Here is a 27,774-nt window from a genome sequence, read left to right as displayed (position 1 = left end):
CCAATAACATTAAGCAAGGGGTCCATGGATGAAAGTCTCTGATCTGGTGGCCTAGGACAGAAAAGAAGATCTCTACTGAACTATTTGTTCTCACACTGTGCAGTAGATTTTAGGCTAGCAAAATTATCTCCCCTGAACCTCAAAGACCTGCCTGCCAAAGGGGAATCTCACAAACTATAACGGGCAGTTGGCAAACCAAATGCTAACAGACTTGAGTGGTGGAGGTACTAACTATCTCCTTAGCAGCAGGAGCTAAATAATATTAGTTTGTGGTGAAAGAGGAGGGCCATCGGATCCTCATGCATCAGCCCTTTAAAAAGTTAAATGTGATAAACATAGAACAGTTCTAGAAACAAGGAGCCATGTTTTTGCGTAATATCTGTTTTTGATGTTTTGCAGGGGGACTTGCTGCTTTGATGTATACAGACACAGTACAGACATTGGTGATCATCGCTGGAGCGTTTGTGCTGATGGGATACTGTAAGATCATTATTTCTTCTACCTTTCAGATAAAAATGACAAAAAATTTCCTCGCTTCCCTATAATTAAAGTTTCCCTTTACCAAACTTTAATTAGTAGATGGCAAAATATTAAAATATATTGGTGCCCCAAATAACTTGGTTACCACTGTGCATGAACGACTGGATTTTCAAGTGCAAAGGGCAATGCATAATTAAGAAGACAAACCACACGTTGGCCGCATAGCTATCTTCTAATGAGGTGACCTCGTGACAATATCTGGATTTGTAGGCATCAGAGAACATCTGGTTTTTGTGGGGTAGAGCAGGGGTCATGAGAAAATGCAAAGGAAAAGAAGACATGTGCTGTTCACACTAAACCTGATATCTACAGAACTGCTTCTGTTCTGCTGCAGTCATACATCCTCTTTCATAAACATGTTATGTGTGTGTGCACTTTTTGATTGTGCCCTGAACAGGCCCAGAATATTGAGCGAGGTAACGGAGAAAACAGCTGCCTCGTTCTATATGGTGCAGCAGTGAGTGTCTCATTAATCACATGTTTGCATTGTGATAACGATTGACAAATTCAAGTAGTGTTGATCATTATTAACATATTGTGTATAAGTACTGTAAACAATATGGCTAATCTTAATCTGGAGCAATGAAATCTTTATCTGCTGAATTTCTAACTGAGGTAGTGGGTTATCCTGCAGGTGTCAAGGAGACAGTGAATTCCAACACCTAATCGAATTAATCTGTGCATTTCAAACAAAATTCTGTTTGAATAAACTAATGCTCACTATGTAACTATGATATGTAGGTACTGTATGTATGTAGCCATCTAATAGCATGCTGCTATTAGATCTTGTTAAACTGCTGAGAGCCATGTCTATCCTTGTGGCCCTGGATGTGTATTCCAAGCCATCCTCAGTTCTCTCCCGATAGGAAAATGGCTTCAGAGATTTGAAAGGGTAATAACAGGATTTGGAATCAGATGATATAAGAATGAGAACACTCAGTCCTCGTTTATTGTCATTTAGAAATGCATGCATGTGATATCACAGAAAAACAGGACAAACCAAAGACTAACACTGACAGAACCACATAATTATAACATATAGTTACAGCAGTGCAAAGGAATACCATAATTTGATAAAGAGCAGACCATGGGCACGGTAAAAAAAAAGTCTCAAAGTCCCAATCGACTCCTGAGTCCCCGATAGCAGGTGGCAAAAGGGAGAAACTCCCTGCCATAAACCTCCAGGCACCGACAACTGCCAATGCACTGGAAGCACCCAACCACAGCTGGCACTGAGTCCGTCCGTCCGAAAACTTCGAGCCTCCGACCAGTCCCTCCAATACAGCCTCCCGATCGCCATCCTCTGCCGAGGGCCTTCGACCCCTCCCCGGCCGCCAAAACAAGCAAAGCCAAGGATTTGGGGCCTTCGGCTCCGGAGATTCCGGACCACACAGTAGCAGCGGCATTTCAGAAGTTTCTCCAGATGTTCCTCCGTACTCTCAAGCATTCCTGTAATACCTTGGTGGTGAAGAGTTATACCACATCATCTCTCAATGCTAATTATGAGGCAAACGCTGCATTGGCTGCATATTCCATTCTCTGTTAGGAGTATATGTGATATGTGAGGCTTGAGCCGGTTCTGCTCCGCGATGTTTTACTCCACTCTGCTCGGCACTGAGGCAGAGGCTCTGAGACTGCTCCGGCTGTTACGTGCTTCGTGTCTGCAAGCCTCATGGTTATTTGCCCCACTATATGATGAACTGAGACTACAGGCCAATTTGGGTCTATGGACTCAATTTGGTTCAGAATGCTTTAGCTTGCTTTTATTGCTTGCATGATTTGTGTTTGTTTTCCTTTTTCTCTGCGCATTGGGTGTTGGTCTTTTTTTTAATTGAGTTCTTTAGGGTTTCTTGCTTTCTAAGCAGACGAATTTCAAGGGTGTATAACTTATGCATACTTTGATAATAAATGTACTTTTAATCCTTTGCATATTTTGTAGAGTCAATAGGGATTCATGAAAGGGAGCTCATGTTAGAAAGTTTTTCTAAGTTGTAACTAGCCAATTGTATAAGAAGGAAGCAGTGGATATGGCGTATTTGTACTTCCAGAAAGGCTTTGATAAAGTGCTGCACAAGAAGTTAAACAAAATTGGAGAACATCACATTGGAAGCAATCTACTTGAGTGAATTGGAGAGTGGTTAAAGGCACTGTTCCCTCCAAGCTGTGTAGGGGTGCAGCAGCGCAGTAACTGAAATGCCCCTACACACATAGTTTATGTTGCCACGCAGCTGGGATTTTCTTTTATATAATCTTCTATTAAAGTACCACACAATTTTCAGGCTGTGAAAAAAATTTCCAGCTCAGAGCAATGGTTGGACTGCACAGCTGTAAAAAAAATTAGAGGGAATGTTGCTTAAAAGAGTACAGAAAGTAGGAATGAAGGAACAACTTCAGGCTGAGAAGCCAGGACTAGTGGGGTGTTGCAGGAAGAGATGCTGGGACTCCATCTCTTCATAATCCATGTCATTGATTTGAATGAGAGGTATTTAGCAGAATGCTGAACTACATTGCCTAAACAGTAGAATATCAGGCAACATAAAATTAATCAAACTTTAGGATGCTATTGTCACACTGCATCTTAAATTTTCAATTCAGCTCTTATTGCTAAGTAACAAGATTTTTAAAGGCTGGAGCCATGGCTGAAAAGGAATATTAAGGTGATTCTAGAGTCAAAGGTCGAAATTATAACCTTAGAATAAAGAGACTTGGGAATTAGCAACCTATTAAGACTGTAAGATATACGAGCAGAATTAAGCCATTTAGCCCATTGAGTCAGCTCTGCCATTTCATCATGGCTGATTCATTTTCCTCTCAGTCCCAATCTCCTGCCTTCTCCCCATATCCCCTCATGCCCTAGCTAACCAAGAATATTATCAACCCCTGCTTTAAATATACCTAATGACTTAGCCTCCACAGTCACGTGTGGCAACAAATCCCACAGATTCACCACTCTCCAGCTAAAGAAATTCCTCCCTATCACCTTTCTAAGTGGGTGTCCCTCTATTCTGAGGCTGTGTCCTTTGATCTTCCACTCCCCCACCAAAGGAAATATCCTCTCCACATGCACTCTATCGAGGCCTTTCAACATCTGATAGGCTTCAATGAGATTTCCACCCCCCCCATTCTTCTGAATTCTAGAGTCATCAAACACTCCTCATATAATGCACCTTTCAATCCCAGAAGCATTTTCGTGAACCTCTCCAAAGTCAGCTCATCCTTTCTAAGCAGGCACCGGACAAGTAATCTTCCCTCTTTGGAAGTAACGCTTCCCCTCTTTCCAGTCTGGATGAAGGATCTCGACACAAAATGTTGATTATCCATTTTCTTTCATAGATGCTGCCTGACCCCCCCGAGTTCCTTCAGTTTGTTGGTGTGCTGTTCCAGTTTTTCAGTTTCCTGTGTCTCTTGACAAGAAATTTTACAGAGAACAAATCATAAGACCGCTGAGAGAATAGAAAAAGTGGCAATAAAATATGATTTGTAAATTTAGTGGTAATAGTAGACCAAGGGCACAGAAGGAGATCAATGTGAAATAAACTTTTGGTGTATTAGGGATCGAATAAAATTAGGAGGCTTCAGAGGCAAGTCGAGCTGTAGGATTTTTATCGATGAGTTCATTAGACTGGACCAGCTGGCCTTCCTCTCCTGCAATTTTCCCTTTGACATGCAGATATCTTTTCTGCCTCCCACAGCCTTCCATGAAGTTGGGGGTTATCAGGCATTGGTAACCAGATACAAGGACGCCATACCCATCAGGCATAATTCAACAGATCCATCCCGCTACAACATCTCTGACCAGTGCTACCTTCCCCGGGCGGACTCATTCAACCTCCTGCGGGACGCAGTCAGTGGTGACTTACCCTGGCCAGGATTAGTCTTTGGCATAACCATCATTGGAGTTTGGTTCTGGTGCAGTGATCAGGTAGGCCGCAGATTGACCAGGTCTCAACATATTTGTTTCTTAAAAACAAAATGCTCAGTTAGATTCCAGATGGAGGGAATGATTGCCATTTGTTTCAAAGCTTCATATAACATCAGTGTGTTAAATACATTGTTCTTCCCTAGAATAATGGAATGTGCCATTCTATTATTTACTAGCTCAATGTATTATTAATCTTCAGGTAGTAACTACTTTGTCTCTATAATAAACATCAGATGCATATCCAAGCAATATTTACTTATTGAGATACAGTGGCAAAGTCCGTCCTTCTGGCCCTTAAGCCTCTTTGTCCAGCAATCCCCAATTTAACACAAGCTTAATCACGGGAGAGGGCACGTGGCCAAGTGGTTAAGGCATTGGACTAGCGACCTGAAGGTCGTGAGTTCGAGCCCCAGCCGAGGGAATGTGTTGTGTCCTTGAGCAAGGCACTTAATCACACATTGCTCTGCAACGACACTGGTGCCAAGCTGTATGGGTCCTAATGCCCTTCCCTTGGACAACATTGGTATCATGGAGAGGGGAGACTTGTAGCATGGGCAACTGCTGGTCTTCCATACAAACTTGCCCAGGCCTGTGCCCTGGAGAGTGAAGATTTTCCAGGCACAGATCCATGGTCTCGCAAGACTAACGGATGTCTTTATAATCATGGGACAATTTACAACGACCAATTAACCTACCAACCAGGACGTCTTTGGACTGTGGGCGGAAACCAGAAGCACACACAATCAGGGGAGCACATACGACATCCTTACAGATGACGGCAGGAAACAAAGCTGGGTGGCTGGGACTGTAAAGCATTGGGCTAACCACTACGCTGCTGTGCTGTCCCAATAATGAGAGATGATCAAATGTGAGCGGGAAAGGGAATCAGAGGACTTGACTGAGGATGTAAACAAATGAATTGACATGAGATAGAGGCCCCAGGTCATATGGGATCATAAACAAATCTGTGCCTTTAGTGATAAGTTAGGATGAGATGGTATCGTATTAAAGTACGAAAACAAAGGAGAAAGATGGGTATAATAACTGCTGGACTGGTGAGATATAAACTAGAGAAACAATACATTGCAGATGAGGGTAATTAGAAGTACATTTAAACAGTTTTCTTCACATCTTTCTAACAATTATTTTTCTCATATCTGTCTCTTCCAGGTCATTATCCAACGTTGCTTAGCAGCAAAGAACCTGACACAGGTGAAGGCCGGCTGTGTTCTGTGCGGTTACATGAAGTTGCTGCCCATGTACCTGATGGTCTTGCCAGGCATGATCAGTCGAATTCTATATCCAGGTAAGTTTTCTTAATCAAAAGGCTGCTTGTTCCAACCCTGCAGATTTTTGCGAAAACTAAAATATGCTACAGATTATTGGTGAGGTAAGACCTAACACTCCATCCCAAACATCCCAAACTGCCGCGTAAGTATCATTAGTACAAGGTGACCTCATCATCTACAGACTGTACACTTCCCAGTCTCAAATTTCTTCATGTGATGTAAGGCTAGCACCATGTTTCACAACCCTTAAATAGGAGAGGAAACATTACTGATGGGGTAGAGAGGACATTTTGTGATGATGTACAAGGGTAAATAGCATAGAAAGAGTCCAGATTTCAGTCTGGTGTGTAATGATTTCACCCGACAAATACATCTGAATTATATGGAACAGACAAAGCCCAAGAACCTGAAATGACATTCCCTTTCATTACCATCAGAGAAGAAAATATTGCTTTTCTTCCCTGCACAGGTGATGCAAAAGGTTTACATGACCTTAAGCCATAGTTGGATTTGCCTAAGGCAATTTCAGGCCTCTGTAATGGGATTACTTATGGTTCTTTTCCCTTGGTTTGAGGTGAGATAATGTGGGGGTGAGAGGATTGCTGGTGATTTTTTTTTGCCCTTTTACAGATGGAACAGTGTGAGATGAGAGTATTACAAGTTCTCCTCTTGGTTATGTTTTGGTAACTTCAAAGCATCAAACTAATTCAAGGGAGGACACAGGAGTTTAGTTTAAGTGAGGTGCTTAGGTATCATGTGGCAGCACGATGACATATGGAATTCATGTATTTATACATATAACCCATAACTAATTATGTAAATGAACAAGAATGCTTAATGAAACAAATATACACAAGATTATTCAGATATTACTGGAATATTAAACACACAGCACGAGTCCTCTGTCATTGTTGGTAAATCTTACCCACTTCCCACCTTTCACCATCTCTCAGTAACGGTATCAGCCAGTTGACTTTGGGTCTCCCTCAATACTTAAATGATAGTCAGAAGGTGGACAAATCTGATTTCCTTGAGTTCTGTCACAAGTATTATGGTTCCTAGAAACTACCAGGAGAAATAGAAGAATTCATCCTGGACTTGAGCTATTGGCAATGTTGGGAAAGAGACGGCATTAGTCTGCACTATCTCTCTCCACAGTCCTATTCCGTTGGATAGTGAACCTGACATGAAGGGCCATATAATTGACTTATTGTTTTATGTTAATCAATGGCCATAGACTTGATCCCTGAGAATCATGAAGATTTTAAACATAGACAAGAACATTGATGTTAATCAGTCATAAAACCATAGTATACATGAGCAGAATTAGGATTTTTGGCCCATTGAGTCTGCTCCGCCATTTCATCATGGCTGATCCAATTTTCCTCTCAGCCCCATTCTCCTGCCTTCTCCCCATAACCTTTCATGCACTGATCAATCAAGAATCTATCAACTTTTGCCTTAAATATACATAAAGACTTGGCCTCCACAGCCACCTGAGGCAAAAAAATTCCACGGATTCACCACTCTCTGGCTAAAGGAGTTCCTCATTATGTCATAACCATGGATTCGGCAGCACAGTAGATACGGCAATTTCGCTTGTGAATATGCATGTGTCTGCTAACTATTATTTAATGGTGATAGTATTTAACTCCATACTTGTCGTCGTAGTGCTTGTCAAGACTCGGACAGAGCACAGCAACGCTTCGCTGTCTGTTTGCTTTTGGTCTTCCCTGAGAAATTGGACTGTCGAGTCAACTGACTCTGAAGACTAGCGATATTTGTTTAATGTTTAGATTTTTCTTTTCAGTCACAGTGCAGGCTTCGTATTCCATTTGAGGGTTTAAGTTAACGGCCCTATTTGGCCTGGCGTTTATTGTTTTATTTTCCCTTTAACACTGTTTACATTAAAGTCTGTGAACTATCAACCTGCTCCAGCGTCTCTCACTCCGCACTTGGGCCATATTCAAACCTGGTGACAGTAAGCCTCGACCGCACAAAGGTGGACCCAGCAGAGAGGGAGCAGCTGACCTTGGCCGTGAGATTCATTGGTCAGGTAGGAGACAAGCTACAGGCAATGGAATCTGTACTCAGTGAAGTTACGGAGGCAATGAGGCAGGTAACTTTGTGCTGACAAGCCCAGTCTCACTTGGAGGAACAGGTATCGTCCCTAGCCACAACTATTCAACAGCTCACCACGGACAATCGGACTCGGGTGTCTGGGATCTCTGCACTCACGGCCGCCATCCACGAACCTACTGTGAACAGCCAGCATCAGCTGACAGCCATTAACGTTCTCGCCAACTCAATTCAGCAGCTTCAGGCCACCTCAGTCCCACTTCCAGCATCTCGCAGGTCCTCCGTTTCTGCTGCCCCAAAAATCTCTGCTACTAATGCTCCCACTCCTGGACCAGAGCCACTCCCATGACCATACAGGAACCGAGTATTCCACCACCTGGCAGGGATTCTGGTGATCCCGGATGGTTGCAGGAATTTTATTACCCAATGCGAGCTGACATTCCAAGCCCAGCCTGGTCGTTTTGGTGATGATGTGCGAAAATTGGTGTACATGGTCAGTCTTCTTGACGAACCTCACTCAGCCTGTTCAGTGCTTTACGGGAGCAAGGATACCCCGCAGCCCAGTCGTTGCGACATTTCGTGGTGGAGTTAAGGAGGGTTTTTGATCTTCCAGTACGGGGTCAGGAGGCTGCCCACCAACTCTTGGACCTGTGCCAAGGCAGAGGAACAGTGAGAGCCTGTGCAGTTAAATTCCATACCTTTGCAGTAGAGATGAGATGGAATGAGAGATCTCTCATCACTGCCTTCCAGCGTGGTCTAAACGCAGGGGTGTGGCATGAGATCGCTGTCCAGGAGGAGCAGGATAGTCTGGGTGACCTGATTAATCTGGCTATTCGAGTTGACGACCGGGAAATGAGTGGTGCCGGGAAAGAACGTTTCAAACTTCCTACGTGCCGCCTGATCACCGTCTTTCCTCGCTCTCTCTACTTCCCTCACATGATCACCATCTTTGCTCGCCCTCTCCCTCTCCCTCACCACCCAGCACCCAGCCCAGGGAGGAGCCTAAGCAAGTGGGGCGCATGCGCTTGTCTCAGGAGGAACAAGAGTGGCGCCAGAGAACAGGATCCTGCCTCTATTGTGGTGATCCGGGACACTTCCGGGCGGTATGTTCCAAGCCTCCAGTAAAAGAGAGTACCCGTCAGCAGGGAGGGGAATCCTGGTGGGTCAGTTCTCTCTTCAGTCAGCTTCCTCTAATTCTGTAATGCTCGCAGCTTCCTTGTCGTGGAGGTCTCAGACCCATGAACCTAAAGCGTTTATTGACTCTGGTGCAGCCAGGAATTGCGTGGACATCTCTCTCGCTCAAAGATTGGGAGTTCCAACTCAGGAATTAAGAGAAGAGATCGAAATCAAGGCACTGGAAGATCAACCTTTGAGAACCAGCCAGATTCACCTTTCCAACCAACCCCTCCAACTGGTGCTCGAAGGCAACCATCATGAAGAAGTATCTTTCTATCTGATTAATTCACCTGAACTGCCACTGGTGCTTGGTCTCCCCTGGTTATCCCGACATAACCACGGATCGATTGGTCTCTGAAGGTACTCCAAGAGTGTGGGCTGGCATGCCTGTCTACCTGTCTGGGTCCAGCTCAACCTCCATCCTATGAACCCCCTCCTCTGTCAGCTAAGGATGTGGGCCTGTCTGGGATTCCGGCTGAATACGCGAATCTCCTTGAGGTTTTCAGTAAAAGAAAGCCCACCACCCTGCCCCCACACCAGCCATACGACTGTGCCATAGACCTCCTACCTGGCACTAGTCCTTCCCTGGGCTGGCTCTTTTCCCTCTCTCGTCCTGAAACGGTGGCCATGGAGGAATACATTAAGGAAGCATTGAGCATGGGGTTTATCCATCCGTCACCCTCGCCAGCAGCAGCGGGCTTCTTTTTTGTGAGCAAAAAGATGGCAAGCTCTGTCCCTGTATCGATTATCGGCCCCTGAACAACATCACTGTGAAGAACCGTTACCCTCTTCCCTTGCTGGCGTCTGTGTTTGAACATCTCCAGGGAGCAACCATATTTTCCAAAATTGATCTGCGCAATGCTTACAATCTGATTCGCATAAGAGAAGGGGATGAGTGGAAAATGGCTTTCAGCACCTATAATGGCCACTATGAATACCTGATGATGCCTTTTGGTCTGGCCAATGCCCCTGCTATATTCCTGGCCTTGGTTAACAATGTGCTCAGGGACATGTTGAACCAGTTTGTGTTTGTGTATTTAGACGACATCCTGATCTATTCCCGCTCTCATCAGGAGCACGTCCAGCATGTCCGGAGAGTACTCGGACGCCTTCTTAAATATGACCTGTACGCCAAGCCTGAAAAATATGAATTCCATAAAGACCAGGCGTCGTTTTTGGGCTATATACTTACCCTATACAGTGTTCAAATGGATCCTAGTAAAGTTTAGACAGTTGCAGAGTAGCCCAAACCATCTACAGTCAAACAGGTATGGCGCTTCATGGGGCTTGCAAATTTTTATCGCCGCTTCATCCGGAATTTCGGCTCTATCGCGGCTCCAATTAATGCACTCACCAAGAAGATCTTGGCAGGATTCCATTGGACGGACGATGCCAACCAAGCACTTTCAGAGCTAAAGCGACGTTTCACCACTGCCCCACTGCTGCAACACCCAGACCCATCTCAGCCATTCATTGTCGAGGTGGATGCATCCGATGTAGGCATTGGAGCTGTCCTCTCTCAGCACTCATCTGTGGATAGCCGGCTGCACCCTAGTGCCTTTCTTTCCCGTCACTTGACTCCAGCCGAGAGGAATTATGATGTTGGGAACTGGGAGCTTCTGGCTGTCAAGGAGACCCTGGAAGAATGGTGATACTGGCTGGAGGGGGCAGAGCATCCATTCTTGGTCTGGACAGATCACAAAAATCTCTCCTGTATTCAAGATGCTAAGAGACTCAACTCTCATCCAGCCCGGTGGGCTCTCTTCTTCGCACGGTTCAATTTCATCCTCACTTATCGTCCCGGCAGCAAGAATACAAAGGCCAATGCTCTCCCCCGGCGATTCGATGGATCTGCAGACAATGCCAATCCAGAGCCCATACTTCCTCACTCATGTATCGCTGCCCCAGTGATCTGGGGAATAGAGGCAGAGTTGAGGGCCGCCCAACAATCAGATCCAGACCCAGATGGGGCACCTCCCAACTGGCTGTTTGTCCCTGCTGCAGTGCATTCCAAGGTGTTGGAATGGGGTCACTCCTCCCATCTGGCTGGACATCCGGGAATTCAACGGACTGCGCCTAGAGAGGGGGGCCCTGTCACTACCATGGGTTCGGCAGCGCAGTAGATACGGCAATTGCGCTTGTGAATATGCAAGTGTCAGCTAATTATTATTTAATAGTGATAGTATTTAACTCCATACTTGTCATCGTAGTGCTCGTTGAAACTTGGACAGAGCACAGCAATGCTTTGCTGCCTGTTTGCTTTTGGTCCTCCCTGAGAATTGGACTTTTGAGTCAACTGACTCTGAAGACTAGTGGTATTCGTTTAATGTTTAGATTTTCTTTTCAGCCACTATGTAGGCTTCATTTTCCATTTGAGAGTTTTAGTTAACATCCCTATTTGGTCTAGCGTTTATTGTTTTATTTTCCCTTTAACACTGTTTGCATTAAACTATCGACCTGCTTCAGTGTCTCTCACTCCGCACTTGGGCCATATCCAAACCTGGTAACATGTTATCTCTGTTCTAAAAGGGCACCTCCTCTGTTATGAAGCTGTGTCCTCTTGTCTTAGGCTCTCCCATCACAGGAAGCATTCTCTCCACATCCACTCTATCAAGGCCTTTCACCATTGGATAGGTTTCAATGAGGTCACCCCTCATTTTTCTGAATTCCAGCGAATACAGGCCCAGAGCCATCAAATGCTCTTCATATGACAAGCCATTCAATCATGGAATCATTTTTGTGAACCTCCTTTGAACCCCCTCCAGTTTCAGCACATCATTTCGAAGATAAAGGACCCAAAACTGCTCACAATACTCAAAGTGAGGCCTCATCAGTGCTTTATAAAGACTCAACATTACATCCTTGCTTTTATATTGTGTGCTTATTATTCAATGTCTAATCACTCATGTAGTTTATTAAGAAAGTATGTTTATTAAGTGGAATTAGAGGTATTTTTGAATTAAATATCCTATCAATGGGTGTTCACAGTAAACCATTAAGCTGACTGTAAATAATAAAAAGAATCCTCACCTGGAGGATTGTGAATTTTCAAAATTCTCTACTCAAGTGTCCTGTTGAGGCCCCATCACTAAGGATAGAAATGGTTAGATGTTTAGATGCTGTGGAAAGCATAGGATATGGGGACCAGTGTAGGAAAATGGTAAAAGATTAGCTGTGATGTTATTGAATGCAGAACTGACCGAAGGATCTAAATGTCTTCCTGCTTCTGTTTATGTTCTTGCTCTTCTATTGGAAGCAGGCTTCCTGGCAGAACAGCTAATCCCCGTCAGCTGCAGTAGGTTCGATCATCAGAGTCCACAATCTGAGTTCTCATCAGAAGAACCAATCAGAGTTTGATGATGCAGTTGGTGGGATGTAGCAACTAAAGATCCATTCACTGATCTTGACCACACTTGTGGGATCACTGAACTTGTTGCAGCGCCATAGCCAGTTGGACTCTGGATATCTTACCTCCTCTGCAGCTCTGCAGAAACAGGACCCCTTTCTTCCTCTCTACCTTCTATAGTAAGGCCTCCAGTGAAGTGAAACCAGCTCCCTTCCCCTGTTATTTCATTCTTGAATGTCAATCTGATCAGTTTCACTTCAGGGACTCCTGCTAGCAGCTGCTTAATTCATAATGTAATCCCACGCCTCCCCCCAAGAGATAAAAGCCAACATTAAATAGTGCTACACACATGCAAAATGCTGGAGGAACTCAGCAGGCCAGGCAGCCTCTATGGAAAAGAGTAAACAGTTGCTGTTTCGGGCCGAAACCCTTGGAGTACTCTTTTCCATAGACGCTGCCTGGCCTGCTGAGCTCCTCCAGCATTTTGTGTGTGTTGCTTTGGATTTCCAGCATCTGCTGGTTTTCTCTTGTTTGTGATTAAACAGTGTTAGTTAGCTGTAACTGGTGCTATGACTCACTAAAACTGGCCTTCTACCAAGGAATTAAGGCAATGAGTGGTGGAAATAGCATTGGCAACACTGTGAAATTGTAAAATGAGCCAGAAGCAGCAGTGTGTTGTGTCCTGACAGCAAAGTAATGGATGTATCTAACATGTGTTTTCGAAACACGAGACACTGGATATTCAGGAACTGGGCCCTCTTCAAATGCTTCATGAGTGTAAGATCTAATGCTACAATGAATGAAAAGTGAGATGCATACCATTGTATTTACATTGTCTGTAAGATGAGTAGAAGGGAATTGAATAATTGGTCAGTAAAACGGGTGATGGGAAATATTGTCAATATTGTGGATGGAGAATGGATGAATTGGTTGGTTAATGGTGTGGCTAGAAGGGAAGAGGAGAACTGGTGAGTAAGATGGCAAGGCAGGAGGTGGGTAACTCAAAGCTGAGGATGGTCATGTAGTAACGGGCAGAGAGGTGGTGGCTATGAAATGGGAGTAATTGCTCAGAGTACTCAATCTGATCTATGACTGTTTCTGTGACAAAAAGTTTTAATCTCTCTAACGTATTGATCAACTTTGGGATAATATTAAGTGGCATCCATTACAAGAGGTTAATTTGGGACATTCTTGGAAAACCGAGGCAATTCATTTTGGTGGGTTACTCTTTGTCCCATAGATGACGTCGCCTGTGTTGTGCCAGAGGAGTGTGAACGCATCTGCGGTACCCCAGTTGGCTGCTCGAATATTGCTTACCCAAAGCTGGTAGTGTCTCTCATGCCCAATGGTAAACAATTTGTTTCACTGTAAACTCAGCTACAAATAGCTTGTCTTTATGTGTTTCCCTGCTCTGAATCCTGTCTATGTTCAACTTATTCTTTTCACTAATTTCTCTAGCTGTTACTGCTCTCTTAGCTGTGCATGACTCCTCAGGTACTGGCCACCCTCTGGTATTATATCTGTATCGTGTGTGAGATGAATTCATCCACTGTAGACGAATTTCTCTCACAATGGACCCTGATTCCACCTCAGACAATGGCAACACCCACAGTACGTTCCCACAGGGGTCTGTGGACAATGATCAAGAGCAAAGTTCCATCACTTTCCTACCACAGGTTTGTTGGAGGCAAACTGCACCCTTGAGTGAGGTGGTTAACTCTGCCGCTTAATACATGGCTCAGCGGTGAACAAGTGTGCTCAGCTTTACATCTTAGTTCAGTGTCTTTCTTCAGTCCTCCCCTCCCATAATACGGTATCAAAATTGAAAGCAATACAAACAATGTGCTGGAGGAGCTCAGCAGGTCAGGCAGCATCTGTGGATGGGAATGTTCTGAGCCAAGACCCTTCTTCATGGAAAGGAAGAGGAAAGAAGTCAGAGTAAGAAGATGGGTGAAGGGGAGGAAGAAGTACAAGGTGATAGGTGAATCTGGGAGAGTGGGACGGGTGAAGTCAAGAGCTGGGAAGTTGATTACTGGAAGAAATAAAGGGCTGGAGAAGAGGGAATCTGATAGGAGATTACAGAAGACAGGAAGGGGGAGGCCCACCAGAGGGAGGTGATGGGCAGTTAAGAAGAGAAAGTGTGAGAGGGAAACAAGAATGGGAAATGGTGAATTGGGGTGGAGGGGGGTAAACACTGGAAGTCTGAGAAATCAATATTCACACCATCAGGTTGGAGGCTACCCAGATGGAATACAAGCCGTTCCTCCTCCAACCTGATGTGGCCTTACTGTGGCAGTAGAGGAGGACATGGGTTGACATGTCGGAATGGGAATGGGAAGTAGAATTGAAACGAGTGGCCACCGGGAAATCACGCTTTTGGAAAAAAATTAAACTTGATGTTATCATTTTCGTATTTCTTAATTTCCACAATCTTCACTGATAACATTTTCATTTTCGTTGCTGAGTCTTGCCTTTAATCTTGATCAGAGAGCTATTGTTACTGGCGTTTCATCATCTCCGTGGGTCAACCCTGCATAAGTTGCTCAGGTTAGTGTCCTAGGTTAAATTACCATGGTCATCTGAAAGTGGGAACATTTGCTGAGAACTACAGTATTCAGTCCAATTGCAACTCCGGAAGCAAAGAAGCTACTCGTTTTCATATATAGTGAGACCCCAACAACCTTCAGGTACCAGCTAATGAAGGGTAAATAACATTTGCACCATAATGCCAGAAGGTGCCCCAGTATGAGTATAGGCACCCAACTTGGTTTGTCTTTGGGGCTGCTCCCTCAGTTTCCTCAGATATTAGTGAAGAGGTCTTGGGTGATGTTACTTAACTGGGCATGCCTTCTTTCTTCCCAGAGAAGTAGGTAGCCTTAATTCAAAAGTGAAAGTAAGCAGGTATGGACGACGTTGTGAAAGTAGCCAAAGCAATGCAAATAGGTTGAATCAACAATGTTAGTGGTAGAACTCTACCAATATAAAATATTAATTAATTTTACCCTGCTTTGAATCTTCCTATGTCTATTGAAAGCAATGCTATGGAACTGAACAGCACGCCAAATCATTTCAATGGACATTGCTGTGATGGACCTGAGTCAAACACAGGCCAGACTAGTTGACAAAAGTAAAATTCCTTCTAGAAGGATTATTAAACCAAAAATAGACTTTTACAACGATCCAGAAACTTCATGAATCTAATTCCCAGATTTCTATTCCAGTATATTTCATTCACCGATTTAAAGCGCCTAGTTACACAGATGGCATTTGTACTTCAAAGTTCAAAATTTATTTTCAAAGTACGTACATGTCAGCATATACAACCGTGAGATTTATTTTCTTGTAGGTATACTCAATAAATCTATAATAGAGTAATAACTATAATGGAACATAGAAGATACAGCACAGTACAGGCCCTTCGGCCCACAATTTTGTGCCAACCCTTGAACCCTGCCTCCCATATAACCCCCCCACCTTAAATTCCTCCATATACCTGTCTAGTAGTCTCTTAAACTTCACTAGTGTATCTGCCTCCACCACTGACTCAGGCAGTGCATTCCATGCACCAACCACTCTCTGAGTAAAAAACCTTCCTCTGATATTCCCCTTGAACTACCCACCCCTTAAAGCCATGCCCTTTTGTATTGAGCAGTGGTGCCCTGGGGAAGAGGCGCTGGCTATCCACTCTAACTATTCCTCTTAATATCTCGTGTAATAGAATAAATAAGTAAGCAAACAAATATATAAGAATCAATGTAAGATCGCACCGACCTCAACCAATGTGCAAAAGACAACAAACTGTGCAAATACAAAAAGAAAGAAATAATGATAAATATGCAATAAATATCCCGAACATGAAATGAAGTACGCCTGAAAGTGAGTCTAAAGGTTATGGGAACATTTCACTGATGGGGCGAGTGAAGTTGAGTGAAGTTATCTCCTTTTGTTCAAAAGCCCGATGGTTGAGGTGTAATAACAGTTCCTGAACCTGATGGTGAGAGTCCTGAGGCTCCTGTACCTTCTTCCTGATGGCAGCAGCGAGAAGAGAGCATGGCCTGGGTGGTGGGGATTCCCGATGATGGATGTTGCTTTCCTGCGGCAATGTTTGTGTCTGACTCTGCAGACCGGGTGTTTGGATTGTTAGTTTAATAACATAACCACTACGTAGATACTCTCAAGCAGTCTTCGCAATGCCCTACTGCTCCCATTTTGTCTATACTTTACACTTTCTCCATTATGTCCTTTCTACCTGTACCCAGTTTTCTGCTGTATTTCCTCCATACTCACCAGTTCCTCACTGTAAACACAAAATACTCTGCAGATGCTGGGGTCAAAGCAACACTCACAACACGCTGGAGGAACTCAGCAGGTCGGGCAGCATCCGTGGAAATGATCAGTCAACGTTTCAGGCCAGAACCCTTTCTCAGGACTGAAGAGGGAAGGGGCAGAGGCCCTATAAAGAAGGTGGGGGGAGGGTGGGAAGGAGAACCCTATTCCTTCCTCACCTTTCCTGCCTATCCCCTCCCTGCTTCCCCTCCCCCACCCCTTTATCTTTCCCCTTACTGGTTTTTCACCTGGAACCTACCAGCTGTCTCCTTCCCACCCTCCCCCCACCTTCTTTATAGGGCCTCTGCCCCTTCCCTCTTCAGTCCTGACGAAGGGTTCCGGCCCGAAACGTCGACTCATCGTTTCCACAGATGCTGCCCGACCTGCTGAGTTCCTCCAGCGTGTTGTGGTAATTCCTCACTGTGTTGCGTCTGTGTACAATAGCAGTCCTCAGCCTGTCTCCAAATGAATGATTGGTTTAAACCTGCTTTCTGTCTCTCTACAGGACTACGTGGCTTGATGCTCGCAGTGATGTTGGCAGCCCTTATGAGCTCACTTGCATCCATCTTCAACAGCAGCAGCACCCTCTTCACCATGGACATCTGGGCCCGGATCCGGAAGGATGCCAGCAACAAGGAGCTGATGATTGTTGGCAGGTGAATAGCCACTCACCAAACCGAAGAAATATTTCACAAGAGAATTATAGACAAATGAAACCATTTGGCTCATCATATCTCATCAATACTGAAGATCTTAACCCCAGCTACATTATAATTGCTAGTTAAATGATTCCAGGAATTTTAGTTCACTACACTTCTGAATGAATATCCCATGTTTCTCACTGAAGGGTTGAGTACATATTTTTCTCATCTTTCTAGTTTCATATTGTACTTTTGGCAGTGTGCCATCAAAATCATAAGGTTATATGCAGCAAACAACAGGAATTCTGCAGATGCTGGAAATTCAAGCAACACACATCAAAGTTGCTGGTGAACGCAGCAGGCCAGGCAGCATCTCTAGGAAGAGGTGCAGTCGACGTTTCAGGCCGAGACCCTTCGTCAGGACTAACTGAAGGAAGAGTTAGTAAGAGATTTGAAAGTGGGAGGGGGAGGGGGAGATCCAAAATGATAGGAGAAGACAGGAGGGGGAGGGATGGAGCCAAGAGCTGGACAGGTGATTGGCAAAGGGGATCTGAGAGGATCTGCTGCGTTCACCAGCAACTTTGAGGTTATCTACAGCACTTTCTTTCTGCTTTATCTTCTCCTCAAATGAAAGGAATCTGAAAAGCACAAATACTTTGGTTATAGCCTAAATTAAACTTCACATAAACAGATACAAATGACAATTTTCCTTATTCTCTTACTCAGGGTCTGGATTCTCTGCATTGTCACGATCAGCATTGCTTGGATACCTGTGGTACAGGCAGCACAAAGCGGACAACTCTTCGACTATATCCAGGCTACCACCAGTTATTTAGCACCACCCATTGGCGCAGTTGTCCTGCTGGGTGTCTTTGTGAAGAGGGTCAATGAGCCAGTAAGCAGCCGCTCTGACACAAGTTAACTAATGGAATGAGCTATGTTATTCATCTCTAGGACTTTTCTCCCCCATTGTCATTTCCAAAAAACACAGGTTAGGTACTGTATGAAGCACCTGCTGCACTTCCCATTGAGACACACATAAGGCAGTAATGGGTTGGACATACTGAATATCAAGGGGTTCAACATCTGAAGGGAAATGTGATCTAATTTGAGCATAAGCAAAATATCCAGATTTGCACTCAGATTGCATTGGTCACTAACAGATAAGCCAGCATTGAAAGAGGTCATATTTTTGTGAAGGGTTAATAAAGAATGATGTCCAAAAGTTTTGCCCTTTACCACAGAATTGTAACTGTTTGAAGCAAGTATGAAAGAAGAATAAGTTACCTGTATGTTATTTATAGTTTCAGGCAGGGAAATCGTTTTCTCCCCTTCCTTCAATTAGGGAGCCAAAGTACACAGTTTAAATTGCTGCAGATGTTTTCATAATATGCCCATGTATCGAAGGTACAAATTGAGCAGAGGTAAGAGGAAATTAAAGCAAGAGCCAGAATAAATGTAGAACAAAGGAGCAGGAAACAAATCTGGGAGGTACTCAAGCAACACACACAAAATGCTGGAGGAACTCAGCAGGCCAAACAGCATCTATGGAAAAGAGTACAGTTGACGCTTTGGGCCGAGACCCTTCAGCAGGACTTATCTCCTTGCCTGTTCATCACCTCCCTCTGGGAGATACTCTTTCAGTGAGAATGCCAGACAATTTAATTCACTCTTGAATGCGACCATTCCTCCAACCACTTTGTGATAGGTTACTGTCACCATGCAATTTCCTCATTCCCAGTATCTGCTCCTCCTAAATGACTGGCTTTTGAATGAATGAGTGAAACAGTGTCTGACAATACAGGCAGTCGTCAGACAGCTGATGAAGCAGGCTCTTCATTTTGTCCCCCCGTTTGGTTGTGATTCATATGCAGGAGAAATGGAACCAAGGTTCAATTTGTTTCCTGGTTAACTCACCTTGCATTTCCTCAATTTATGTTAATTTCCTAAGTTAATGTTCTTCCTAGATTCCTGCAGAACAAGGGACAGGAATCACAATCCTCCATGTTGCTTAAGTCATTGTCTTGACTTAGTCGTGAGGGTGTCCAAACATTACCCTATTTTGATTCACTTACAATGCTAGTTGACCAGTCTGCTAGTAACATTAATTTTGCTTACAACATACCCAATTTTAAAGAATCCTCATACAATTATTCTCTCTGATAGTTATCCTGCGAATGCAGTGACCATTTCTTCAGTTCCTTCACTGCAGTATATTATGGGACTTTCCTTTCCCAGGGACTTGATTCAAGTTTAGTAATCATGATGAAATGGCTGTATTTCCATGCACTTCAATATTATATTCCTCCTAAAATGGATTTTTAAAAAACCCTAAGAGGTAATACTATATCATGATTAGCATGCTCTAACAATCAGTTCCATGTACATGGATGTTGCAATGCAAGTTGTATCCAAAAATGCTTCCTGCTATTGGTTTAAAAGATATTAAATTTAACGGTAATTGCTAGAGATTGGCATATTTGATGCTGCTTGTGATTAGGTTCTTGTCCTTTACCCTGCAGGGTGCCTTCTGGGGTTTGATCGGAGGTCTGGCCATGGGACTCTGTCGTATGATAGCTGAGTTTGTCTATGGCACGGGCAGCTGCATCTTCCCCTCCTCCTGCCCATTTGTTTTCTGTGGAATCCACTACCTCTATTTTGCCATCATTCTGTTCACCTGTACATGTATCCTGGTCCTCGTTATCTCCTTCTGCACTCCAAAGATCGAAGAGAAGCATGTAAGTTTTGGATGACCGATCGTTGGCTATCAGTCTATAACAAGGAATGGCTAGGAATCAGGGGCATAGTATATATCCTTTTCCTCGTGTACTCTCCACTTCTATTTTTATGATTTTATTGCTGGACCTTGAATAGGGTTCTGTTTTTTTCTAGATTTTTTAGATTAGATTATGAGGACACGCAGTCCTCTTTTATTGTCATTTAGTAATGCATGCATTAAGAAATGATACAATATTCCTCCGGTGTGGTATCACAGAAACACAGGACAGACCAAGACTGAAAAACTGACAAAAACAACATAATTATAACATATAGTTACAATGGTGCAAAAATACCATAACTTGTTGAAGAACAGGCCATGGCACAGCAAAAACGTTCAACATCTCTCGAAAGTCCCACATCTCACGCAGACGGGAGAAGGAAGAAAACTCTCTCTGCCATGCCCGACCACAGTCCGACTCTGAGTCGTCCGAAACTTCGAGCTCTGATCAGCCCTCCGACACCGAGTACCGAGCACCATCTCTGTCAAGCGCTTCAACCTCAGCCTCAGTAGCTAGCAGCAGGCAAAGGTGGGGATTTTGGGGCCTTCCCTCCAGAGATTCTCGATCACACAGTAGCAGCGGCAGCGAACCGGGCATTTCAGAAATTTCTCCAGATGTTCCTCTGTGCTTCTCACATCTGTCTCCATCAAATCAGAATTGTCCACGGCCCCTATTTAACAAATACGATATCATTTCACCGGAGAGCTGCGCGCGCTGCATCGTGCCACCATCTTCTCCTCCCGCCTCCACCTCTCCCCGCGGTTTTTTATTCTACCTCGCTAGCTCTCCTCTAACCCTCACATTCCTTAATATTTCAGCAGCTTGATTCATTAGGACTTTGGATGCTCAGTTTTTTCAGTCTTGAAAGCATGTAACAAACGGAGCACATATGACACATAGTGATGGCAGAGGATTCATTTTGACATTGAATGCCTGTGACTAGTGATGTTTCACAGGGATCAGTACTGGCACCCTTTATATGTCAGATATCTTTGTGTGATTTGTGTACAAAGACACCCAAAGCCTTCTGAGTATCAGCATTTCCCACTCTCGTCACTTTTCAAATAAATGCTGCAATTTTTCCTTGTTTTTTTTTCTTACAAAGTAGATACTTTTACAGATCGCGCAGTTGTACTCTGTCACTTGCCTACCATCTCAATCAGTCTATATCCTTTTAGGCCCTCTCTGCTCCCTCCTCAAAGCTATCTTTCCACTGAGCTTTCCACTATCAGGTAACATGAATACAGCACCACATCGCAGAAACAGGTCATTTGCTCCACCAGGACAATGCTGACCATCTAGTGTACAACTAACTGACTCCCTATTTTCTCCTCTCTGCATTCCCATCAAATGCACCACAATTCTACAACACACCTTCATACCACAGACAATTTACAGGGGCCAACTAACTTACTAATCCATGACCTTACAAGTAGAGCACCCAGCGGAAACTGAAGAGATCTCAGAGAGAACAAGCAAACTCAACATGGGCAGCACTGGATGTCCGGATTGGAGTCTGGTTGATGGAACTGTGAGGCGATGGCTCTACTAGCTGTGCCCCTGTACCACCCTAATATATTACACATCATTCCCTCATTTAAGCTACTGATGGAGACTGTAATTATCAATATCCTTCAAACCTGCCAACTAGATTATAATTCATTTATTATTAATTTCTGGATTCCATCTGTCAACCAGTTCTCAACCCACACCAGTATCCCATGAGTCCTAATTATGTGCATGGCATCTCATCAAAAATCTTTTGTGCATTCACTACACTACAATGGTTGATCTGTGTTCGCCCTCAGTTTAAAAATCTCTCTATAAAATGCACTGATGAAAGAAAGAGAATAGGGTGGGAGAGAAAATGGAGATTAATGAGGGAGAGGAGAGGGAGAATGAAATGGAGAGAGAGGAGAGGCATATGGAGATGCCCACAGGGGAGAGTAGACAACAGGGAAGGAGGTAGAGGAGACAGATTGATAGCAGCAGAAGGCAGAGGCGAGAAGCGCAGAAATGTCATCAGAACAAGAAAAAAAATGGGAGCAGATCATCCTCTTTCCCTAAGAGATCATGCTGTTGATGGACAGAGAGAGCTTACATAGAGGAGCTGGAAAAGATATTGACTAGCAAAAATGTAGCTTCAAGAAGCTTCACAGAGAAAAACCGCAAAACTCAGAAGCACCATGGAAAAATTCAGCTAAAGACATAATGAAAGGAAGGTATTTTTTGATGTGTAACAGATGCTAGATGAAGAAAAGCAATGGATGTCATACAAATAGACTTTCAGAAAGCCATTGATGCTGTATTGTATAGAAGATTTTTGGAGAAAGTTAAGTGGTATAGAATTAAAGTATGATGATAAATAAGATTAAGAGCTTGCTGGTAGGGAGGGAACAGATGGCAGGATTTAAATATTAAGTGATTGGAAATATTACCTTCTGCTCTGGGACCACTTTGGCCGACCGTGTACGTTAATAATTTGAATATAAAACAAGGGAAAGTGATGTCCAAGTTTGCAGATAATACCAAAACAGGCAGATTCTGAGAATATTAAGGATATACAAAGAAGACAAGAAATAATGAAAGTGCATAAAATTTGAATTCGATCAGAGTTGGTTTCTCTATTAGAGTCACAGATGCAGGTTTAACTAATTGTGGTTACTTGGGTCTCCAGCTTCATCGTGTGGTATACAGCCTCCGTTACAGCCAGGCTGAAAGGGTTGACTTGGACGTTACGGAAAAGCCAAAGACAAATATGAAAACTCAAGTAGACGTAGAAAACGGCATTGCTGACATGCACCCAGAGACAACAGGTACTGAGGATGGAGGTTAAAAGCTGAAAATTCATGAAAAAATATTTGAGGATAAAAATTTTTTAAATCCAAAGATGCTTTAAATATACATAAAGAGCAAGGTGATAATGAAGGAAAGAAAAAAGCTTATTATGAACCAACAAGGTAACCTGCTTAAGAATCTTAACAAATATTTTGCAATTGTCTTTACTTAAGGTTGGGAGGTGGGGTTGGAGGAGTGATGCTGCTGTAGCAGTTTACATGAACAAGTATAGCATATTCTATGAGATAAATATTGTAACAGCAGAGTTATTAATTTATTGATAAACAGCGTGGTACAGGCCCTTCTGGGCCAGCAATCCCCCAATTAGCCTAATCACGGGACAAGTAACCTACCAATCAGTACTTCTTTGGACTGCAGGAGAAATTCCATGTGGTCCCGGGGAGGACACACAAACTCCTTACAGGCAGTGGTGGGAATTGAACCCCGGTCACCTGTACTGTAAAGCATTGTGCTAACCAGTACACCACCATGCTGCCTAGAAGATTAGCATCTAGGTAAATTGTCAGACCCATGCAAAATATATTCCAGGATGTTAAAAGAAGCAATGGACAAAATAGGAAAGGCTCTGACCATTATGTTTTTAACTCCAGAAACTAACTGAAAGAAAAAACACAGGAGTCAGGATCTTGTCTACTTGGTTTTCCTTACCTTTTTTTTAGTGAGGCACTCACATATGACATGGTGGCATAATAACGTATGCCATTCACGTACTTTTTACGTATAACCCATGATGAATTGTGTAAACAAAGAAAGAATGATTAATCAAACAAATCTATTTGCAATATTACTCATGATGCTGAGATATGTCCTAGGATGTGCAGGGACACATCATCACTGATGCAATCTGGGGTCATCAGGAGTTTTGGGTCTTCCTACATTAGACGCTCTCACCCAGGCACCCAGCTAGGGTTGATCAGGCCCCGGCTTGTGTCCCAGCAGCATTGATCCACAGGTCATACCTCTTGATTCATAGTCACCTGGAGGCTCACTTAGCAGCCTCTGCGATGGTCCTGAAGGCTCTTTTCTTTGCAGACTCCATAATGCCAAGGAGCGAGTAGGTTCTGCACAACAAGTAGCAAGCTAAACCTCTGCAGGCTCACATCAAATATTACTGAAATATTAAAAACACTTTATTGACCACTGTCTGTTGATGCCAAAGGATTAGAGGACTGATAACACTGTCAAGTTTGTTGGCAGTGGAGTTCCATGGGACTCAGTACTTAGTTGCTTAATAATGGTATATATGTTAATGATATCGCTCTAAATAAAGAAGTTTCCAAGGACATAAGGTTAGTAACATGGTAAGCTGTTAAGTCTCCGTTAAGATATGAATGATCTGGTCAGGAGAAAATCCTTACAAGAGGAGATTGAGTCAATGCTCCCTTGAAGGGACAAGCGAATGGACAATAATAAATGGCAGGATATTGAGCGGTGTGTGAGTGATTATATTGGGTACGTGCAAATGACATCTGATGTCTGGGACTGATGAATGAACTGCGTAGATGAAAAGGTATTCAGTAGTGTGGATGTAACTTCAACAACCTCAGGGCTTGGACATAAGCAGCCCTACCTGAATAAGCCCAATTGTTCTAAAGTTAAGTGTGCATGGTAGATCATATGAGTATGATGCCCATGCTCTAACTTTGGTTACAGGAGGGGCGATGGGAAAGAGTTCAGTCTTCTACATTTCAACAATTCATTTTTTATATGTTTCAGTTGCAGAGCCAAAGAAGAAAAGGAACATATTTATTGTATGTTGTGCTTGGTTCTGTGGCATCAGTTCTGAGCCGGTGCCAGAACCAACAGAAGAGGAAAAGGCAGCGGCTATGAAGGAATTGACAGACATAAGTGAGAATACCACCTGGAATACTGTGGTTAATATAAATGTCATTATCATGATGTGTATTGCTATCTTTCTGTGGGGCTTCTATGCTTAATAAAACATAACTTTAAAATGGATTTTACTGTTGCTGGGTGGGTTTACACACACTTTTTCTTTCAGCAGGGTATCCATCTCATTAGATTTTGGGAGAGATGTTTGGATAGTGCCTTCAGTCTGCACTTTCAAAAGATGTTAAGCCTGTGCTTTCAACTTATGGCCAACCTAGAAAACTAGAAGGTTTTAGTAGACTCATCGGAAATCTCAAAAAGGATGCCGTTCAGGGACCTCCCCAGCAGATCGTTAAGCCATTGAACATGCTTTTTTGATCAACAGTTACCAAGTAAATTTATTATCAAGGTACATGTGACACCAAATACAACCTAAGATAAGTTTTCTTGCAGGCATACTCAGTATCTCCAAGAGCCATAATAGAATCAATGAAATATTGCACCCACCTGGGCAGACAAGCAACCAATGAGCAAAAGGAACAAACAGCGCAAATACAAAATAAAATATATAAATAAATAAATAATATTGAGAATATGAGATGGAGTCCTTGAAAGGTTCAATTTAATGTCAGAAATGTATACAATATACATTCTGAAATGCTTTTTCTTCGCAACCATTCACAAAAACAGAGGAGTTCCCCAAAGAATGAACGACAGACAAATGTTAGAACCCCAATTGTACCCCCCAGTTCCCCTCACTGCTGTGCGTAAGCAACAGCGAGCAACAATCCCCCCCCCACCCGCAAAAAAACACATCGGCACCCGCTACCGAGCACTCAAGTGTGCGCAAAGCAATAGCAAAGACACAGACTTGCAGTTACCCCAGAGACTTCGTGTTTCACCCAGTATACGACATACTCTCTCTCTCCCTAATAAGGGAGAAGGAGATGTCTCCGTTTTACCAGCGAGCAGGGAGACATAACAAACAACTTGCTGGTTTACAATGTTATAAGTCCATTATGTTGTTTTTCTCAAGCTCTGTGCCTGAAGATCTCAAAGACCTCGGATCTCCGGGCACACAGCCGTATATACTTCAGCTCCCCCAATGACACACAGGTCTCCTGCCGTGACACAGACCCTCGATCTGCCATCTCCAGAGTTCCAAGATCCCAGGCTTCCAAATCCGAGCTGGACTCTTAGGCTGAGCCCTTGGTGTGCCAAATAACAGCCAGTTATGTAACCCCGAGAGCGGGTCCCATTCCCGCAAAGAACCAAAGTTAGCGTGTAACTCCAGGTCAGGGACTTCAAAAGAACCCTGAAAGGGAAAAATAAAGATATTAAGTATGGAAATAGAGCTGTTTCCGAAGATGCAAACAAAGGAGTCGCCATTTAGTGCCATCATTACTCCGCTCCACCTCCAGAACCAATGTGGGAACCAATTAGTGATAGGGCATTTGAAATTGAATGAAGTTATCCTCACTGTTTCAAGAGGGGTACTAACTGTTCCTGAACCTGGTAGTGTGAGTCCTGAGGCTTCTCTACCTCCTTCCTGACGGTAGCAATGAGAACAGGGCACGTCCTGAGTAATGCAGGGCCTTAATGATGGATGCCACCTTTTTGAGGCATCACTCCTTCAAGATGTCCTGGATACCACTCTTCAAGGTGTGCCCATATCAGCTGGCGATGCGACCAGTTAGAATGCTCTCCACGGCGTGTCTGTAGAAATTTGCAAGTGTCTTTGTTAACATTCCAAATCTCCTCAAACTCCTGATGAAATATAAACCTCTGTCATGCCTTATTTGTAGCTGCATTGACATGTTGGGCCCAGGAAAGATCCTCAGTGATGTTGACACCTAGGAACTCGAAATTGCTCACTCTTTCCACTTCTGATCCCTCTATGAGCACTGGTATGTGTTCACTCGTCCTACCCTTTCTGAAGTCCACAATCAGTTCTTTGGTCTTAGAGACATCGAGTGCAAGGTTCTTGCTGCGGCACCACTCAACTAGCTGATACATCTTGCTCCTGTACGCCCTCTCATTACCATCTGAAATTCTGCCAACAGGAGTTGTGTTATCAACAAAATTATAGCTGGCATTTGAATCTGAATTCTCTGTACATTCATAATAAGACAGGTGAATAAACAGCATAAGGTATTGACTGTGGAATGTCTGTTCAGAAATGTCTGCCCAAAAATGATGCTCACAAATATGTGGAGACTTCAGGGACTAGGTATCCCTTTTCCTGACATCATTTGGTATTAGTGGGACTCCAAGAGTCACAACTGTGCAGTTGCCCCCTACCCTAAGACTCAGTCAAGTTGTAACAATCTCACAATCTAATAATCAAGTCTCCACAAACATTAATTGAGATTTTACGAGCTGGGACTTTGACATAAATTAAACAAGATCGGGTTGCAGAACTGCGGAGTGTTCATTTGGTAACAATTGATTAACATTCAGTAATGCATTTCATATTTTAAATGTACAGGAAATATTGTGTGAAGAACATGATAGAAAATGGGCTCCAATGATTAACTGAGATGCTAAAGAATCCTCTTACATTATCACTTCAGTGCTGATGTTTATGGACAGCAGAATTCATGTATTTAATTATCAACTAAAGAAATTACAATCCACAGACAGAAAGTACTTCTTAAGTCTGCGGTGCTTGCCGAGCAGTACTTATAAATTAGCAAACCACCAAAACCTCTCTCACATCTCATGCAACAAGGCATATATATTTGCAAAGAATTTTAGTATGAAAGTAGTAAATAGTTTGGGGAGTATACTAAAAAGACTGCAAAAGATTCTTTCTTTTGAGAAGGAGGAGAAAATTTCTTGCAGTGACTGCCTTTCCGTCTATATCTGCATGACCCTTTTTTCTGGAAGATGCATGCTGCCACTACTATACACCTGTACTTAGGCTAAATGACTGATGTCAAATTGCTACACCTGATAGATACACTAACATTCCTGTCAGAAAATA

At 43.4% G+C, this 27,774-nt stretch overlaps 1 protein-coding gene across 1 annotated transcript in view; it reads left to right on the top strand.

The window, feature by feature from the left end:
• slc5a2 (solute carrier family 5 member 2) overlaps positions 1–24,913 on the top strand; it is a 47,588-nt gene extending 22,675 nt beyond the window's left edge. The window contains exons 7-15 of the mRNA XM_072243616.1: positions 400–480; positions 4,233–4,462; positions 5,633–5,768; positions 13,593–13,700; positions 17,184–17,334; positions 18,046–18,214; positions 19,842–20,057; positions 22,777–22,915; positions 24,675–24,913. Of these exons, the coding sequence (XP_072099717.1) occupies positions 400–480; positions 4,233–4,462; positions 5,633–5,768; positions 13,593–13,700; positions 17,184–17,334; positions 18,046–18,214; positions 19,842–20,057; positions 22,777–22,915; positions 24,675–24,895 (1,451 nt within the window). The 3' untranslated portion in view covers positions 24,896–24,913. The remainder of the gene's footprint in view (positions 1–399; positions 481–4,232; positions 4,463–5,632; positions 5,769–13,592; positions 13,701–17,183; positions 17,335–18,045; positions 18,215–19,841; positions 20,058–22,776; positions 22,916–24,674) is intronic.
• Positions 24,914–27,774: the final 2,861 nt, after the last annotated feature.

Source organism: Mobula birostris, chromosome 25 (genome assembly GCF_030028105.1).
Source record: "Mobula birostris isolate sMobBir1 chromosome 25, sMobBir1.hap1, whole genome shotgun sequence".
Classification (NCBI taxonomy): Eukaryota; Metazoa; Chordata; class Chondrichthyes; order Myliobatiformes; family Myliobatidae; genus Mobula; species Mobula birostris.
This window is presented reverse-complemented; position numbering and strand designations above follow the sequence as displayed.